We start from the raw sequence: 19,297 nt of genomic DNA on the forward strand, positions 1-19,297 counted from the left end.
TAACAGAAAATGTTCCACATGACAATATATGCTGCTAGGATTTTCAAGATACTGTACTTAATCATAACCACTTTTATTAAAAATGAAAATTGAGACAAAAAAAAAATGGTGTGTGTGCGATTCACACACGATAGAAGTGAAACTTCAGTAAATCGAGAAAAGAATGAGTTGAATATATATAACAAGGGTAGGATAATTACAAAGTTTATTCGTTTAAAAATGAAAGTATTTTGATTAATTTTAAAAGATATTTTATTTAACATATGTTACATAATTTATTGAAAATGTATATAAAATTAATTTTAAAAACTCATTTTAAAATGATGATTATTTTCAAATATCGTTATTAAATTATATGAACAATTTAAAAATTATCCACATTTTATTTTAAAACTAAATTATTATTTTTTTTTAATATCATTTTAATTTTCAATTTTCTTACAATTTATTTTACAATTCAAAAATATTCATACGTCTTAAATTTGTTTTTGTTTCCTATAAATCTAAATGATAAATCATTTTGTTAATTTAAGAATTATTAAATAAAAGTTTAAATTAAATTAAATTTTTTTAAATATTTTAAATCATGAATTATAAATTAAGTATATGTTTTTAAATTAAATTATTAAATTTTAAAGTTGTTCCAACTAAATAATTATTAAATTTAATTTTTTTTTTAATTATTTAAAATTAAAGGATGAAAGTTAGTATTAATTGTTGGTACTTACAATCATTATTTACTAAATTTTGTTGCTGAGAGTGGTCTAAAACAGAATAAAATAAATAAGATTATACACGTGGTGTATTGAGGATGTAATTATATATATATATATATATATATATATATATATATAAAAGTATAAAATAAAAATCAAATTTATTGATTGAAAAACATTGAAATATTAGTTTATACTTAAAACAGGATTAAAAAAACATTTAAACTTACCATTTATTACGTCAGTCACATTAACACTTATATTTGAACATCTATTTTGATTGTTCAATAATTGTTTTTTACGCGCACGAAACTCGCGACTACGTTCTGTTGCACTTTTTGCTGTTTTTTTTTTAATTTTAATTTTATTTTCTTTTTTTCTGCGTCGATATTGACGACACATTTCAGCATTAGTTTTCGGCATCTTATAAAATTTATTATTTAGCACAACAAGATGTAAAAATACTGACAAACACACTGTTAAAGAATAACAAATCACGCTGACATCTTACTACAAAGCTGTAATACGCAGCCGCATACAGTGTAAAGTAGTATTAGCTCACGTACTTTTCACATATACTAACAGACGTTAAATGCTCAAATACAAGCAAGTATTGAACAGTGTGCTTTGGCTCACTAATTACAGGCGACTATGCTTAGAAGACGGGAGTGGGGACTCTACGAAGTATGGAACAAAGAGGAGAGACCGATAATATAAAATAGTATGTATATTTCTGTCTCATTCTTTACCGGCTTCATTCTACACATTTTTGTATTTGTGTCTCTTACCTGTCGCTTTTTCCGTTGCATCAGGTTTGAAATCACAACGATTCTAAAGAAGTTTCACTTCAAAATGTCAAGAAATCAATAAACAGAAGAGAATTATCTGATTACGAAAAAAAAATCCTTTGCTTAAACTAAACACCTATTTAAGTACAAAAATATTTTTTATAAATTTTATTTTTATAATTTTATTTTTTATAAATTTTAAATTTACAGATGATCTACATTATTTAAAGACAGTCTAAATGCTTTCAGTTCACGTTTGTTTACACCCAATAAAGTATTATTATTATTTCATTATATGTCCGCTATTAACAGATAATCAAGTCACCGATTTTTGAACGCAAATCTTGAAAGTCTAGAAAAGTCGTTTCAAGATGAATATTTTGATTATACAGTTGTCTGTCACGATTCAGTAATCATTGCTATTTATCCCAGATTGTGTTCGTAGTGTTAATTTTTGTAGTTAAAAATAATTCGGACCAGTATAATTGTAGTTTTATCTTAAACAAAAAATCTTCTTATAATGGGAGAACCCCATGAGACACCGGCTCCCGAGGTATAATTTTTCTATTTTTAAATAAAATAAAAAATATCTACTATCGTTTATAACCCAGAGAATTCGTTTTTTTTTGTTTTGCGATATATTTGTTTTCCTCTTAGGAGTTATAGTAATTATGCTGTTGGTCTATTTTTAGCCAAAGAATTTAAAAATATTTCTTTATCCTCAAATAGAATTATTTCGAACTCTTAATTTTTCAGGTACTGAAACCTAAAATTAAGCATGACTGGTATCAAACTGATGCTCTAGTGGTGGTGACAATTCTTCTCAAGAATGCTCAGAGTGACAAAGTTAAAGTTGTTTATGGTGAGCGTAGTGTAAGTAATTTAGGCTATTTTTTAGAGTAATATCCTAAAAAAATGTTATATATGAATGAACAAATATTAGAAATACAGAAATTGACATGTTTTAGGAAATCTTTCTTATAAGAATCACATATATGCTTCCATACTGTAACATAGCTACTACTGTAATATACTTTTTGTATATTTTCACATCTTAATGTATTGTATAAATTTTATTATTAGTACAAAAGACACCTAAACACTCTTTTTTCGTATACCATCAGGCTGAAGTAAATTTTTTGCTTTTTCTTCTAAATTCACAAACTATTTTTGATTGGATTGTTTAGCAAATTGTTTCTTAGTGATGAGATAGCCGTCGGTTCACCAATTCTTTTATTCTGTCTTGTTTTAGTTACACAGAGATTATTATTATAAAGGTTTTATAATTGTAACCTTCAGATACAAATTATAGATTTACCGTTACAATAAAACCAACAAATTCCTTCTCATATAGACATAGTTAAAAATTATAACTTAATTGGATCATCTTATATTGTCCGATTAAAAACTGTAGTATATTTTAAACTACATAAAATTTGTTATATCTGTATTGTACTAAGTAGCAAGGCGATGATAGAATGATCCTACCTATAATAAAGTTATCTACCTAAATTATACTTGTCGTCATATCATTATTTAAAAATTCCTACCACTTGGTAGGTTTTTTTTTTATTTCTCATACTTATAACTAATAAACAACAAAAACAATTATGCACTAACATATTTCCCAGCTGTCCGTATCAAGTCCAATACCAAACTCGGAATCTGAATACAGTCTGGAAATAGAATTGGCCCACGAGATAGTGCCGTCAATGTGTACACACGTTGTATCACCATCCAAGATAGAAGTGAAGCTTCGGAAGAAGGAAGGTCTCCGATGGAATCTTCTAGAAGGAGAGGGGAGAGAGGAAAAAATTAAAGCCATACCACAAGGTGAGAGTTATAATATATTGTTACAAGTGGCGCCATCTGTGCCGCGCTAACTATAATATACTATAATCCATAGAATGATTTTTCTGACTGATCATAATTACTCATGACAATGAACCGTCGTGGTTCTGTGATGGCAACATTTAAGTGTGGACTTGCGTCTGGAGACTATGAATACTGGCTTCAGACATTCTGTAGGGCATTACTGGAAGTGACGCTGAACTAAACATCGAGACTGAAACTGTGCCTCGAACAATATATCCTATGTACATTACTATAACTAAGTTTTAGCACCCGGCTGCTCTTATTAATATGTATCATGCATTTAAGATCTAACTTATATACAAATAGCTATTAAAATTTATATGAACCAAACATTAAAAGAGTCCACTTTTTGAGTAATTTTTAAAAAGAAATTTACTATTTACCTGCTTCTAGAATTAAATGTCACATATATTTACCTCCAAAAGCACAGAAGTTCAATTAAAATCTGAAGCAAAAGATTGATGAGCAGAAATATAGACTTATTTTTTTTTTCTCACAAAATTCACTTCAACTAAGCCGAAAAGGCTTTTATATAGATGTAATGTTTTTCACGTTCCCACCAATAGTAGGTATTTTATATACTATAAACGTAATCAATCTTTTTTGACTTTAATTTTTAATAAGTTGAACTATTTGCTATCTATCTATCTATATTTTTGTTCCAGCCGTCATTGATGCCTCCGGACCCCAACAGCCACCGAAGCTGTTTAAAAAGGACTGGGATCAGATAGAGAAAGCCATCAAAAAAGAGGTGAAAAACATAAAATTATATACACACTAGGTGCCAGCCCCGGCTTCGCTCGGGCTGTTTACAAGAAATATAAAAAAAACCTAATTAATTTTGCGAATTATTAAACTTATATCATGATAACTTTCAAATGGTTCGCCCGATTTAAATGATTTAAAAAGTAATTTGCAGATACTGATGTAAGCTTGGACACGAAGTAATTTACTTTGATAAGACTTAACGCCGTATTTATGTAAATAGCTTTCCAATAAACGCTTTAGGAATGCCGATTGTTGAAAGTTGTAAAACGGATATAGTGTGTTGTCCTTAAGGTATAGACATATGCCAGCGCGGACTTTTCTGTAGACCTGTATAGGATACACAAGTCCACCAAACATTGTTTTGTTATATCTCAGAGGGTTTTGGCAGCGTTTTCGTTAGAGGCTGACAGACGGCTTAGTTTTCCCGACATCTTCAACAAATATCGTTAATGTACACACAAATCAATACAAAACCTTAACAAATTATATATAAACCTTTCTCGAGAATCAAGCTATCGAGTGGCGAAAACCGCTTGACAATTGGTGCAGTAGTTTTTCTGTTTATAGGGAACTGACAGACAGACGCGGCGGGGTACTTTATTTTATAATATGTATAGATACATAAAACAGTTATTTATAACCAAAGAAAATACAAAACTAATCTATCCAAAGTTTCGATTAAAGAAAGTCTCAAAAAAGGAATAATATCTATGTTGATATTTTAGAAATTTTTAGAAGATTTTTGTACCGATTTATTATTTTTATATTTTTGATAATTAAAGATTCTTTTCCGACAGGAGGAAGAGGAGAAACCTCAAGGTGACGCAGCGCTTAATGCTCTGTTCCAGAAAATATACGGAGAGGGGTCGGACGAGGTCAGGAGAGCGATGAACAAGAGCTTTGTAAGTCATAATATTATACATATATATATATATATATATATATATATATATATATATACTAGTTTTTGCCCGCGACTTCGTCCGCATTGGATATATTTTTTGTATAGTAGTATGAAATAACCTGAGCTGTTCTTTTTTGTACGTATGTTTGAATCGTGCCGAGATGGGATGAGGCCATACTGAGTGTGATTGTCGTAGGTTAGGTTAGGTTAATACATTTTAAGAAGAAGTTAGGTTACTGCAATACATTTTTATATACGATGTTTATTGTTTTTCCTTCCTTGGCCAGAAAAGTAATTTTTCCCATGGGAATGCGTCATTTCCCGGGCTAAAAAGTAGCCTTTTCCTTTCTCGGGTATCAAAATATCTTCATACCAAATTTCGTGCAAATTCTTTCAGTGTTTGAGTAACGCACAGACAGACAGACGGACAGAGTTACTTTCCCATTGATAATATTATTATAGTATATAGTATGGATATATTTATTTCATTGTAGTTATTATTAACAATGGGCAACTAGCTCAACTTCACAGAACTCAATGGCTCAGTAGATGGTAAGGCGGCAGACCTTCGGTCGCAGGTCCTGCTGATAATTTAATTTATATTTTAAGGTCGAATCCGGCGGAACTGTCCTCAGCACGAACTGGAATCAGGTCGGCAAAGAGAAAGTCGAAGTGAAGCCCCCGGACGGACTGGAATTCAAGAAGTGGGACGATTAATCATCTCAAGATAAACTTATCTTTATCTTTACAATATAAAGATATAATTATCTTTACAAAATCCGCCAACGGTTTGTAAGTCGCTCGATACGATATGTCCATGTATTTATAATAATAAATAATTGTTAAAGTTATTAGCTAATAAAGATCTGTAGTTTTCATTTTAAGCACAAATTTTTTGTTGTATGAGTTTTGATGAGTTTTGATGAGTTCTCAGAATATTAATATTATGTTCGATGAATTTTAATAATGTGAGTCATTTCAAATAAACGTGTTTTGTTGTGTTTTATTCCAACAACCCGTTAAATAAGTTGGCTGAGAGATAAATATAATATTTTTTTTGTTTTTAATATAAAGGGATACTGAAATTTTATTTCCTAGAATTGGTGTTCAACATCCTGAGAAAGTAATGGGTGGTCTATAAATGAGTCTTTGAACGCATTCAGTCTAGGCACAAAGTTCAAATAATAAAAATACTTCGTTTGTGTCCAATAAATAGTTAATATATAGTCTCTCACTGGGAGGGGTGGGAGGCCCGATGGGACCTACCCGTTATTTAGGGGCCCGACGCGGGATACGCCCGTCCCAAGGGTGAGGCCGGACCTTGGCTTAGGACGTCGTTAAAAAGGAGGATGGCATCGGGTGATGGGATTGCATGACGCCCTCCGAAGACAGAACTCCGGAGCGACGTGTAAACGGGACCTCGTCCTTGCCAGCGAAGGCGGTGTATGTTGGTGTGGAAATTTTAGGTAGTGGGGGTATTTGTGTCTGTATTGTTGTCAGGGTCTAAGAGGACGTCTTTAGGACGCCTCTTGCCTATCTGGGAGTTGGGAGACGGGGAATAGTCGCACGATTTGACTGTTAACGGATTGGGTCTTACGTATTTTTTTTTTAGTGTCCTATTGTCTATTGCTCTTTGCCCTATTGGCTTTTACAGCGTCACCGGGAGGGTGGGTGGTCCGAAGTCTTACAAAATGTCTGAAGCCAATATTCATAGTTTCCAGACACAAGTCCACACTTAACGTTGCCATTACAGAACCACGACGGTTCAGTGTCATGAGTAATTATGATCAGTCAGAAAAATCATTCTAAGGATTATAGTATTATTAGTAAATAGTGTTCTCAAGTACTCAGTAGTCACTCCCAAACTGAACACTTGGTAAAATGTTGTTAAAACGATGAGACTGTTACAACGGACAGTGAAAAAAAATCTTGGATCTCATTAAGTGAAAAAAAGTCACGGAATATAGACATTTATAGTATTTTTTTCATTGTGGAATAAAAGGCTATAACAACATCTATTATCGCGAGGCCATAAGGAATGATGTACGAAAGAACCCTTTATTTTTTTTTTTGACGAGACTCTTTTTACGAGCCGTCTAACCGGGGCCGGAGAGGATGTGTGAGACTCGGCCTGGGCAGGCCCCTACTCACTAAAACCACTGCGAAAGCCATCGGCCGCTATGTTGGTGCACCCCGGATCTGTCAGCAACAGGGCACACCAGCGACTGGCCGGTCCTGGCAAAGACCGGACTTACCCCCTCGGAGAAAGGAGGCGATCCCGGCAATTAGGATCGCCCCGACGACGCCGGGTTACCAGCCCGACCCCAGCCCGGAGAGCAGGGGCGCTATTGGAGGCGTTGCAAATATCGCCTCCGACGCACCCCCGTCGTACGAAAGAACCCTTACAACTATGTTAGTAAAATAAATAATAATAATGAGACAAAAATTATTCTAAGAAAAAAAAAGATTATTTGCTTAGCCTATCCTGCCTCACCAGCACGACAAAGTGCTGAAGCGCAGGCTCGGCCAGCTTGGCACTGAATATTTTCAGAATCTTTTTGGGACTTGATCGCATTCTGTTAAGGAGAGATGCGGTTCTTTTTCTTATTATAGACAAGAAGTCATCTGTACCCGCCTCAGCGAACATGGCGGACGCGCTACAGAAGCGTCCCAAGTCCCAACAAAACCCTGAATCCATTATTATATTGCACTCTCAGTGCGTCTAGTGCTTTCTTGCTGTAACAGTTCCACAGGGCACACGTATTAAATGTTTGGCAGTACGACTTAAACAAAGTTATTTAAAGGCGCATTTTCATTGGTCGATAAGTCGGTAGTTAGCCCGATTGCGGGGAGTACCCGCATGCGAGCTAACAACCAATGAAATCCACTGGTCGATAACTCGGTCGATTAAACGTGTGCGGGTGATATCCGCATTCGGGATAACGACCAATGAAACTAGTCAGTCGATAACTCGGTCGATACAAAGCATGCGGTAACTCGCCTCCGTTCAGTCATTTATTAGACGTCATCAATACTACGATGATAATTACAAATTTGTAAGAATATTGCAAAATTTAAATAAACATTTACTTTATAATCTTAATATTATTTACTATATCTGCCAGTGCATCATAGAGAGCGTCACACACTTCTGGTATAAAACTGCTCATAATAGAAGGGGACACACGAAATAAGTAATATAAACTTTTGTAAGAATCTCCAGTAGCTAAATAACGTAAGGTGACCTCAAGTTTTAATCTTGCAGGAAGAGCCTCACGAAATAATGTGTCTTTTTTTTCAATTCTTTTTTCTACCTTTCTCAATAAATCGTCAAATAAGTTTTTAGGTATTCTGAAAAAATTATCATGATCTTCTACATCACATTCCAATGCCGGATTCAAGTTCCCACACAACGTATTCGAAGCACCGTGCATCTTTCTACTTTTAAGTAAATTTCGCATCCAAAATCTCTTTTTCTTTTTCTTCAAAGAAGTTATTAATTTCTTTTTTAATACACCGCAAACAGTCAAAATTGCTCCACAAAGCAATAATTGTTGATCCATGGCGAGTACGTCTGCTTATCTCAAAGCCCACTGCCAAACTGTAGGTACCTAATTCTCTCGCACTTCAAATGCGGGCTCTAACGACCAGTGAAAATAGCTCCCCGCATGCGGGCCTTATCGCATGCGTTATAGAAATCACCCGCACCCCGTATGCGGGCTCTGACGACCAGTGAAAACGATAAACTCTTTGCGGGCCCTATGGCATGCGTTACAGAAATCTCCCGCACCCCGAATGCGGGCCTTATTGACCAATGAAAATGCGCCCTTACTACAACGAGCAAACCTGTGGGCAAGCATATTACATTTCGCGGCAAGTGCCCTTCGTTCACGTTCAATATCTGCATGGTCTCTGAGATCCTCGGAAATGTAATGACCAAGATATTTAAATATATACTTTAACCTGACTTAACTGTTTCTCATTTAGTTTTCAAACCGGTTCATAGTCGATTATCTTTCCACGGATCCCAAAGACCATGTACTCACTTTTGTGACATTGTACGTAAGGCCATGTTTTAATGCATATTTCTCACACATCTTAAAGAGACACCTAATAGAACCAGCCATAGGACCCAGCAGAACCATGTCGTCTGCGTAACTAAGGTTATTGACACAAAACAACAGTATGCCCGCGTTTTTTTCTGAAAGTAGGCATGCTATCGTGGAAGCAAAAACCTATTTTATATCTCGCAATGTGCGAAGAACTCATGAAGGAAGATAATTAAATGGCAGGACGAATGAGCGCCTCTCCTTTCCATTTTCCTACTATCATAGCAACGTAACATAGCATTAGATACGCTCATATATTTTAGCTATATAGCTGCGGAACACATCTCTGGTGGAAAGCACTCTAAGATTCACTTACCTAGATTTGACAAAATAAAGCTTTATGTTTTCGTAAATAGCTAACAATTTTTGAAGACTTTGATGTCGTGGCTCGTAAAATATATTGAAATTATTTTGGAATTTAGGTGACCATAGTCTTTTATTGCGTCATGTGAAAAAAAACAAGTAAATATTAATGGACAAGATTCAAAGAGGTTGAATGTTTATAAGTTTTTATTACTTTTGTTTGATTATTATTTGTAACAAAGAAAATTATATGTTGACCTTACGGCGCGAATAAGTTGTTTTTTGTAAATAATCCGTTTTCGTAACCAAAGTTACCTAACATGATAGGAACAAAGATTTTTTTTAGCTGTTTGGTAAGTTGTTGTGAAACGGTAATATTTTTTATAATTACACAATTCTTATATCATTTGTTAGACAGTTTTTTGCCGGAAAATTTAATTGAGTGCTACCGGAAACCAAGCAGCTGAAACTACATCGCCACTGTTTGGAATGTAAACGAATAAAATTACTTGTAGGAAAAATATTAATAGATGCCTGATGGCGTGGAATATAAAAAAAGTACATTTACCCACCGGATACGAAAGTGTGTGTTTTCAGAAACTAGATAACAATTTACTTTTAATGAATTCGACACATTTTCACCATTACTTTATTAAATTAACACAGAAATAAAAACAATTTAAATCAATAACTTTCGATTATCTCCATTTGAACTTATCGTGAAGTCAAATCTGAATACAACACAAACAAAGGATTTAAAATGCACTCCGAAAATCTGAGATCGTTTAATCTATCACACCAACTGTCGTTACGAACGAAAAGAGAGCCCTTGACAACGGCTTATATGTGGTTCGACCCACTCCTACCCTCCATATTTCTACACTATATATATATATAGGTATATATATATATATATATATTTATAGTGTAGAAATCAAAATTTGCTTATAATTTGTTATTAAATTTATTATAATATCATGAGGGTACAACCGAAGATTATTATTTACTACTACACACATATATATATACGTGTGTACGTAGCATTATCGATAGAGTATTTAGATCACTAAATACGCTCTTCAAGATAAAACAATCGTTTTTTAATGTCTGCGTCACTAGTGACAGTAATACATTTTGGCGGGTAATCAAATGAAACATATTTCACACAATACATAAAACATTTTATTGCTCCGACTAGAACATGTCACTCAATAAGGCTATGATCAGACGACGTGCATCCGACGCGCGTTTTTTAAATCGCGCGACTTTTTACACAGCAGCGTGAAAAAAGTCGCGCGAATATTCTTGAGACTTAGACTAAATGTGCTTAATAAAAAAAATTAAATACATTTATCAATAAAGTTAAATCTCATCACTTGATATCTTGATAAAATGTATGACTAGAAAGATTAAATATTTTTTCGTTAATTAAAAAAATATAAAAAATTAACATGCAACGTCTTTTCCCTCATACATGATATTAAAAAAAATTTCGTATATACGAGTTAAAACGTTGAAACTGACAGTATGTAGTTGCCAATACTAATGGTAAGGACATTATATTGATTTATTTGACTAAACTGAAATCTGTCATACTGAGAGTTAAGTGCAAGCAGGACTACAAAATATAAGCGCTTTCAAAAAAAAGATATATTTTTTCTGTAATGATGAATAAAATTATTTATATAAAAATATTTAAAAGAGATCCTTTCAGCGTGTCCATGTCAAAAATATTTTAAAATTTAAAATAATATATATGAAAATAAAAATACTATCTAAATGAGAACCTTCTTGTTTCGAAGGAAATAAAAAAATTTGCCAGCACATAATATGTACAAGAAAATCTTCACGAATTACTTACATTCAAATATTTATTATAAAAAGTGATTTATTACCAGGAAAGTATATAGACTTATCCTAATTCCCTATACATATTAACTCCTAGTTGTAACTGTGAATATATCCGCGGGCGAGCGTATGTATGTCTGCTCCCTACCTTCATGTATGGTCCCCATTTCCGCTAGACTTGTTTGTCCGTTCCTTAAAACTTTCTTGCCGTTTATTTGTAGCGGTGGAAGTTCGGAAACTTCTAGAAAATATTATTATGTATTTATATAAAAAAAATGGCGAACGAAATATCATTATATGTAAAATAAAACTGATATTTTTCGGATTTGCTACGCGAATTTTGCCCGATGCCCGTCGATCTCGTCCGAAAAGGAACCGAAACGTCGGGACTATGTAATTTTTAAAATAATAAAATACGTGTAGTAAATCCGAAAAATATTAGTTTTATTTTAATGAATACTCGCGAAAGTCTTTATATCTTACTAACATTATATGTACTTTGAAACGTCAACAAAATTTACCGCCATTTTTTTGTCAGCCATATTGTGATTAGAACAACATTACTTAATTGAAGTAGTATTTCAAAAACGTAACGACAAAAAAAGTTAATCTTAAAAAAAAATTAAATTAGGTAATGTTTGGCATTTATATAAAAACTATATTTTATTAATTTATTTTTTTGTATCATTATAATATTACGTAGTATTGATCTCAAACCTTCGTCTTCTGCAGTCTTTAGTTTCTTTAACTGCATAGCGACCACACACGCTCCCTTAGCTAACGACCAATCGGGGACATCTCTTTTAATGGGCTCCAAAATATTTCTCCTCGACCTAACAATGGGCGGTAATTCTGTATTTTCTTCCATTTCATTCGGTAGCTTTTCATCTGGCAACACTGCCTCAGTTTCGGTGTCCATTTTGTTGATTTCCCCCTCGACTGTATATATTTCTTTAATCGATGGCTGTATGTCGTCAGATCTATTTGTCTCTGAACTGTTCTGCGTGACGAGACTTCCGGACCTTATTGAGCCTAAACTTTTTGGCGCGTTCGGTTTCGGTTGTTGGGTTTCCATTGACAGAGGCGGAGCGCTTGCCATGTACTGGTTGTACATGTTACCGATGAGTTCTTCTGTGCGTCTGTAAGGTTATAGAAATCGTAATAAGTGTAAGATTACACACACACACACACACACACACACACACACACACACACACACACACACGCACACACGCACGCACGCACGCACACACACACACACACACACACACACACAACCCAATAAAGAAAGTTAAATTTTTATGTCCATTATTTTTTTTGTGATATACCCACGTTTCAAATTATTCAGCCATGTTGATCAAGAAGTTCTAATACATACAAAAATACACACACATCCATATATGTATAGACGCTGTTAAGAATATATTAATGTTTTATATATTATCAATAATTCTGTTACCTTGTGAGAGGTATTATAACAGTCTGCGCCGTGCCACCGCTTGGGTGGTAGGGCGTCGGTCCAAACCTATCCAAACTGTTGCCGTTCACCTGCAAATGTCAACATATCTAGTTAAACTGAGCATATTTTCCGGATTAACTTCGCTTTTATTATTCTACATTCCACCCTACAATAGAATTCATGACTTTTCGAACAAAATGACAATCAGCTACGACGTATCATGACGAAATACACTAAATAAAGAAAAAAACAGTTTATTTTTCTATAAAATTATATTGCTGAATTGTAAAACTAATTTACGATTTGTAATACTAATAGTGCAATTTAATTTTTTTTATTCTATGGCTTCATTCGCACAGGAACCTTGGAATCCTGAGTACTGTGTAACAGTCAATTTATAAATTTATATATAAATCAAGAACTGTCATCTAAAATCAAAAAAAAGCATTAATTTTCCCAAATGGCAATATATTTGAAGCGATAAAGAGTTTTGTTACAAACATTTATATAACGCGTATACCTGTCTCACTTAATACAAACTTACTGTTCCTTGAAAACCATAGACAATTAAAATAAAAAATAAACTAACCTTAATCTATGGCAACTTACCTCCATCACACCTATCTGAGTCGTCCTCACGTGGTAGGGAAAATTTTTATTTGCGAAAACCGGTAGTGTTAACAGCTTGAAAAAAAATTTTTTTTTTAAATATATTTATAGTTTAATTTGAGAAGTTTATTTATAGCTGATTATTTTACCAAAAACATCGTGTGTCCGCAAAACGTGATGAGTAGCAACACTGCTGTCACCACGCTCTCGCGGACCCATTTGTCTGAAGGGATGGAAATCATATTTTATTACCGAACATCTCAATAAACTGATCAAACTCCTCGTTTATACGATAGAGCATAATATTATTACTAGCGACAGTATTTTTATAATGACTTTATCAAATCGTTCGATAAATAAAAAATTCCTTAGTGTTGCCAGAACCGAAAAATTTAAGCGGTAAGATTCATGTACTATTTATTAATGTAGTTTATTTGAAAAACCGATACAAACGTCAAAGAGAGGAAAAAAATCGAAATTTTAGAGATTAATATGTGAAGCATAATATATATATAAGCATTTTATTATAGATACATACCTATATAAGAATTGGCGGTCAAGATGAAAAGAGGTCCCGCGAAAAACCACAAAGTCCCACAGATGAAGAACGGACAGTAGAATAAATTCTGAAAAAAATATCAATAAATAAATAAATAAATAAATTCAAAACTAACAATATTATAATGAAAATTATCTTCCGTTTAATTTAAAACTACCTTCTCTGGAAATTTCCTGACGGTGAAAAACGTTGAGTACGCGAACGCGCACCACGAGCTGAGTCTCAACACGATGAGACCGTAGCCGGCCGGGCTCTCGTATATATATAACACCTCACCAGGATCGAACGCCTGGGATATCATTAGCATGACATTATCATATCATAAAGATTACACATCGATAAAACAATGATATATTTAAATATATATATATATATATATACAAGTAAAATAAAAACTTATTTAGTTAAAGTTTTGGTATAAAAGTTTCATTTTTTAATTCGCACAAACCAAACGGCGACAGTCAATACAAAGATCTGAGAGTGATTGTAATTTTCCACTAATAAAATATATATAATGTATACCTTAGCCTGATACACGAACAGGACAATATAAGTGATGACGTAGCAACACATGAAAACTGTCAGTTTGACAGTGAAGGCGACCTTCAGCCGCCCGCGGGTTATAGTGTAACCTTTGGCCAAGAGAATCAGGAGCAGGAGGTAACTCGTCTCCGAGACACCGCAGAGAATCTGACCTAATGAATGATAGGCCAAATAGTATTACTGGATAATATTGAAGTGACAATTATTACGCCACTTCCAACAAGGTTGCGTTAGACGTTCAACGCTGAGGGAGTGAGAGAGATACGTAAATGTAGAAAGTAGGAGAGAGATAGAGTGAGTCGGTAGATTCCCTTCATATGCGCATAGTATTTATTTATAGTAATCAGTATTTTTTTTTATTTGACTTCCACATAACGACGGTTCACTTCTCTCAAGGGAATCCACGCACAATATTTTTTTTTTAATCCAATGAGAAACAAAAAATATTGTCTTTGATTCGTCTCTTATTGTCCATGCATTGTAAACTCACCCAGAACTCTAGCAGCGGGGTTACCAATACCGTTATAGGCGTATCTGATCCCGGCGAGACTCTGCAAGATAACACCGAAGTGTTGCGACACTATCGATATCAGGAATAGTTTGTAGGTCGAGTGCAACAAGTGACGCGTCTTGAGTTCCACGCTGCACATCACTACCGCCACCATGACTATGACGTAGGCGAAAGTGTATGCCAGGAGTATTGGTAGCACATCTGTTCAATAAAATCATATATATATATGTGTGTGTGTGTCAGAAACATCTTTGTTGCTATGATTCAACTTACAGAATTCGTCAGCTGAGAAATGTTCATGCCAAAAATCTCCACTCGGGCCATTCGTCATCAAAAATTTATATCTAACGTCCAAGCCCTAAAAAAACAAGTAAAAATATGTTTATTTTTCTATCATAAGTCTGATATATAGAAAAGTCTGAATAAAATTAGAGTTTTTCCCTCATTATTGGCTATAAGGACATCAGTTGCGTTGTTTTAAGCAACGTGCAGGGTCGCGGAATAAATCCTACGTACATTGCTATCTCTTTATAATTATTTTTTTTCTTAATGCATGTATATTTTTAAATTTAGAAAAAAATACCACGCAAAACTTATTTCCATTCCAGCTTTAAATTTGGAACGTTAAAAAAAGTCAGACACTAAAACCTCTTCCGTTTGCAGACCTTTTTTATTTAAAGCAACAACAGTTACCTTAGGACTGCCGCAGTTACTTATGGCGATGAACCACCACCTCTCTCTCGCTGACCGGAACCTCCTCGAGTTACGACAAGTGACTATAAATTTGACAGTGTCAGTATTGGACCCACTTTCTCCATTTTGATTCGATTCAGAATACAACCTCCTCTTGCGGAACCTCTCGTAAAGTTCAAACGTCGAACGTTTGATTTTCAGCTGATAGAAGAAATATCACGTACAGAAATTTTTGAAAGTAAATTTCAAATTAAGCTTCTTAATCATTTAACTAAAACCGTTAGAAAAGTTGTTTTTTATATACCTTTAATTTTAATGGTAGGTTTTTATGAAGTTGCTTAAAAACTCTTTCGAGAGTAGGGAATTTTAATTTTTTTGCAATTAAGTTTAATAATACACAAATAGCGTTTTCAGTTAGCTCGAAACAGACAAAACGTATTTTATTACTCGGGATATTTTTTTAGTTTGGTCTAAATATTCGGTTTCTGAACGTGTTTAATGTTGTCAGTAACTGTACAGTATTACCGCACTGCTGTTCGTATTGTCGAATAACAATTCCACGTCTTTTAGTTTTTCCGTTTGAGTGTCGTTTTCTTGCGGACCGATGTTTTCCCACTCGTCCTCTGGCAACACTGTTGTCGTTATGTTCTCTGGTAGCAATTCGTACCAGATGGTAGAATTTGCATCAATTATGGTAGTTTTTGGTTTTGGTGTGGTAGTTTTTAAAAACTGATCGTAGTACAGCGGGTCCTGCGGTAGGTCAGTCCTAGTTGAATTTGTCTTTTTTGTTGTTGTCGTTGGGACTGTTGCTGTTGTGCTGAAAATATATATAATTTAAGAAATTTTCCAGTATCATATATACGAGACAAATACATAGATGAGAATTTTTCTGGAGTAAGAAAGGGGACATGTAAAATAATTTAAGCTCTTAAAAAAAAGTAGTTTTTTGGGTAAAAAAAAGTAGTTTTTTTGGGTACTTTGTTTAATTGGAAAACTATGTAGACCGTGATCACGGGAGTGTTGTTAAAAATTATTATAAACGCGTAGTAATCCGAAAAAATTAGTTTTATTTCAATATATACGGGAAAATCTTATAACTCATTATATATTTGCATTTATAGCACACTGTACACTTCTTTTCGTATAGGTATTTATTACTATTGCTTAAGAGCTATGACACACAAAATAATCTTATCTATCTAAAGTATTTTTTAATTACATTTTAGATTTTTTTAAAGAATAACATGTGAAGTAAATATTGCCAGTTGTTATAAATAAAATGTGATACCTTTTCGAAGCTGGCAACTCTTTGTTTGATTGTGTCAGAATGCATCCAGAGTACTCTGTGTCTGGATACCAGTGAGATAGCTTCACAATCTGGTTCTGTCCTCCCTTGTTCAGCACCGCCTCACGTTCTCTGCATGTCTGTCAATATATTATATTAATTATAATTAAATTTAATAGTATTTTACACTACATTGGCGACGCGAAAAAGAATTAAATACGCTTAAAAACCATGAAGTAGTATAGAATAGAAGGTCGGGAATAAAAAATCTGACATTTAACTCACATAAAATGGCGGATGACAAAATATGGTTACCCAGCGAAATGAGTATTTTTTTATTGCTAATGATTCTTAAATAAATAAAAAAAAACATAGATTTCACCGTATTTGTGTCCCCAAAAACTTCGTTAAGACCAAAAACCGTTTCCTTACCACAAGTTAATGGGCCCTAAAGCCTACTATTTTTTTACCTTAATCCCCTTACATGACCTATATTTCTAGCCTGCCTGCCCTAGCATTACCCATATTCCCTACCTTACTGCTATGATAGACTGCGGGCCACTGAGTCTCCTCGTCATAATACAGCAGTAGGTTCGGTGTTCCCAGATCTCTGTCATACTCTATGAGGTACTCGAACTGCCCCTCCAGCGACAGGAAACAGAAACGAGCCAGAAACGCCCAGTTCTAGAAATAAATTCTGAAATTAATTTACTTAGAGTATTTGATTTTAATTATTTAATGTTTTATATTAAAATCAATATTTAATGTTTAAAGCTAACTTTACATTAATTAAATTGTTTTTTGGTAGTGGTAATATATATATATATAGAGAGAGAGAAGGGGAGAGAGAGAGTATATATATATATATATATATCTGACATTGAAAGAATTCTTCAAATAAATCCATCAATTCCAGTGATGACCACAATCTAACTTCAGCTTAACAATAAATAAATTATTGCAAATTAATATTATTATATTGATATTAGCCGTGGTTTCCCCTTTTGTTTTTTTTTCATATAAGAACTTTTCTCCCTACCTCCTTGGTATTGACCCAGCCCTCGACCCACTTGGCGTCCACTCCGGGCATCATTATAATATATATCAGTGAGAGCATATCGATTTAACTTAACAACCCTGGATACGTGAGCCTGGAATAAAAATATAATATGTGAGGGTAATATAAGATATCTGTGAAACAAATCTCATCAAAATCGATCTATCCGTTAATTGATAACGTATTTTTATTTATAATATAGTATTTGTCTTAAATTTTTTATACCTACAGTATTTTTTTTACTTACTTTTTTTTTATTTATACAATTTTTAAAACCTCCTTCGTTTTTCGAACAATAAATATTTGCTAAATATATGCTAAGACAATAAGTTTCGTTACATTAAGATAGAAAATTATCAAACAAACGACTTACCGTGCTAATTTAGCATTATAACAATTTTTTAAATATTCTATTGTTTTGTTGTGACACCGGTTGCTATGGCAACGCGTCTATGGGAACGCACACTTCGCCATGGGTCCCATAGACAACTTGTATAGTCAGTGGCTTAACTACAGGGTGGCAAGTCGGCAAAATGCCACGGGCCCCTAGCCGGAAGGGGCCCCTGGTCAGATGAAAATTCCCAACATTTATATTAACACATCCATACTAATATTATAAATGAGAAAGTAACTCTGTCTGTCTGTCTGTCTGTTACGCTTTCACGCCTAAACCAGTGAACCAATTTTGATGAAATTTGGTACAGAGATAGAATAGACCCTGAGGAACATAGGCTACTTACTTACTTACTGATAGGTAACTTTTTATTGCAAAAAATAGGGGAGAATGGGTAAAAAGAGGGGATGAATGTTCATATGTAAATTCGTCATTTTTAAAGCTGTAACAGTGAAATTTTGTAATTAGACACTTTATGATAAACGAAAGAACATAGGCTACTTTTTGTCACAAAAAATGGGGGAGAATGGGTAAAAAGAGGGGATGTAAATTCCTATTATTTCTGAGAGAAAAATATTTGTTTACAAAGTTTTTATTTGTGTTAGTATTCATAATTTTATAAGTAGCAATAGTTTTTAAATATATATATATATATATGTGTGTGTGTGTGTGTGTGTGTGTATTATATACTAAAATTATTGGATATTGTGGTTATTCTGTAAGAACTATAGGTAAAGGCTTCCTCCAGTGATTAAAGTCTACTAAATAAAAGTGTATAAATAAGTATGTTAAAATAAAAAATACTATTATTGAACGTTCACTTTTTTTATAACTGGGGGGGGGGGGGGGGGAAATCCGATGAATTTTGCCACGAGC

The 19,297-nt window shown here is 33.7% G+C and overlaps 2 protein-coding genes across 2 annotated transcripts; one reads left to right on the forward strand and one right to left on the reverse strand.

Annotated features, from left to right (window-relative positions):
- The first annotated feature begins 1,870 nt into the window (after positions 1-1,870).
- Positions 1,871-5,914, forward strand: LOC116776498 (protein SGT1 homolog). The gene is made up of 6 exons (XM_061525651.1): positions 1,871-2,057; positions 2,261-2,377; positions 3,136-3,337; positions 4,045-4,130; positions 4,945-5,049; positions 5,661-5,914. Exons 1-6 carry the CDS (start codon positions 2,025-2,027, stop codon positions 5,766-5,768), a joined length of 651 nt encoding a protein of 216 aa, XP_061381635.1. The 5' UTR covers positions 1,871-2,024; the 3' UTR covers positions 5,769-5,914.
- Positions 5,915-10,622: 4,708 nt separating this feature from the next.
- LOC116776681 (transmembrane protein 145-like) lies at positions 10,623-18,492 on the reverse strand. The gene is made up of 16 exons (XM_061525650.1): positions 18,401-18,492; positions 18,010-18,121; positions 17,505-17,654; positions 16,974-17,110; positions 16,211-16,502; positions 15,686-15,886; positions 15,266-15,350; positions 14,972-15,193; positions 14,461-14,633; positions 14,096-14,227; positions 13,918-14,005; positions 13,529-13,602; positions 13,380-13,454; positions 12,771-12,859; positions 12,029-12,450; positions 10,623-11,552 (listed from the first exon to the last, which is right to left on the reverse strand). The coding sequence occupies exons 2-16, from the start codon at positions 18,085-18,087 to the stop codon at positions 11,398-11,400; spliced, it is 2,373 nt and encodes a 790-aa protein (XP_061381634.1). The 5' UTR covers positions 18,088-18,121; positions 18,401-18,492; the 3' UTR covers positions 10,623-11,397.
- Positions 18,493-19,297: the final 805 nt, after the last annotated feature.

The sequence above is a fragment of the Danaus plexippus genome, chromosome 30 (assembly GCF_018135715.1).
Source record: "Danaus plexippus chromosome 30, MEX_DaPlex, whole genome shotgun sequence".
NCBI classification, from domain to species: domain Eukaryota; kingdom Metazoa; phylum Arthropoda; class Insecta; order Lepidoptera; family Nymphalidae; genus Danaus; species Danaus plexippus.

Excerpts from the sequence above, each read along its gene's own strand:
- LOC116776498 (XM_061525651.1), top strand. The coding sequence starts at position 2,025 with ATGGGAGAACCCCATGAGACACCGGCTCCCGAG. Across the intron at positions 3,338-4,044 it reads AATTAAAGCCATACCACAAG|CCGTCATTGATGCCTCCGGA; the intron begins GTGAGAGTTATA and ends TTTTTGTTCCAG. Across the intron at positions 4,131-4,944 it reads AGAAAGCCATCAAAAAAGAG|GAGGAAGAGGAGAAACCTCA; the intron begins GTGAAAAACATA and ends CTTTTCCGACAG.
- LOC116776681 (XM_061525650.1), bottom strand. The coding sequence starts at position 18,087 with ATGCTCTCACTGATATATATTATAATGATGCCCGGAGTGGACGCCAAG. Across the intron at positions 16,503-16,973 it reads GAGTTGCCAGCTTCGAAAAG|CACAACAGCAACAGTCCCAA; the intron begins GTATCACATTTT and ends ATATATTTTCAG. Across the intron at positions 14,228-14,460 it reads TGTTCGTGTATCAGGCTAAG|GCGTTCGATCCTGGTGAGGT; the intron begins GTATACATTATA and ends ATGATATCCCAG.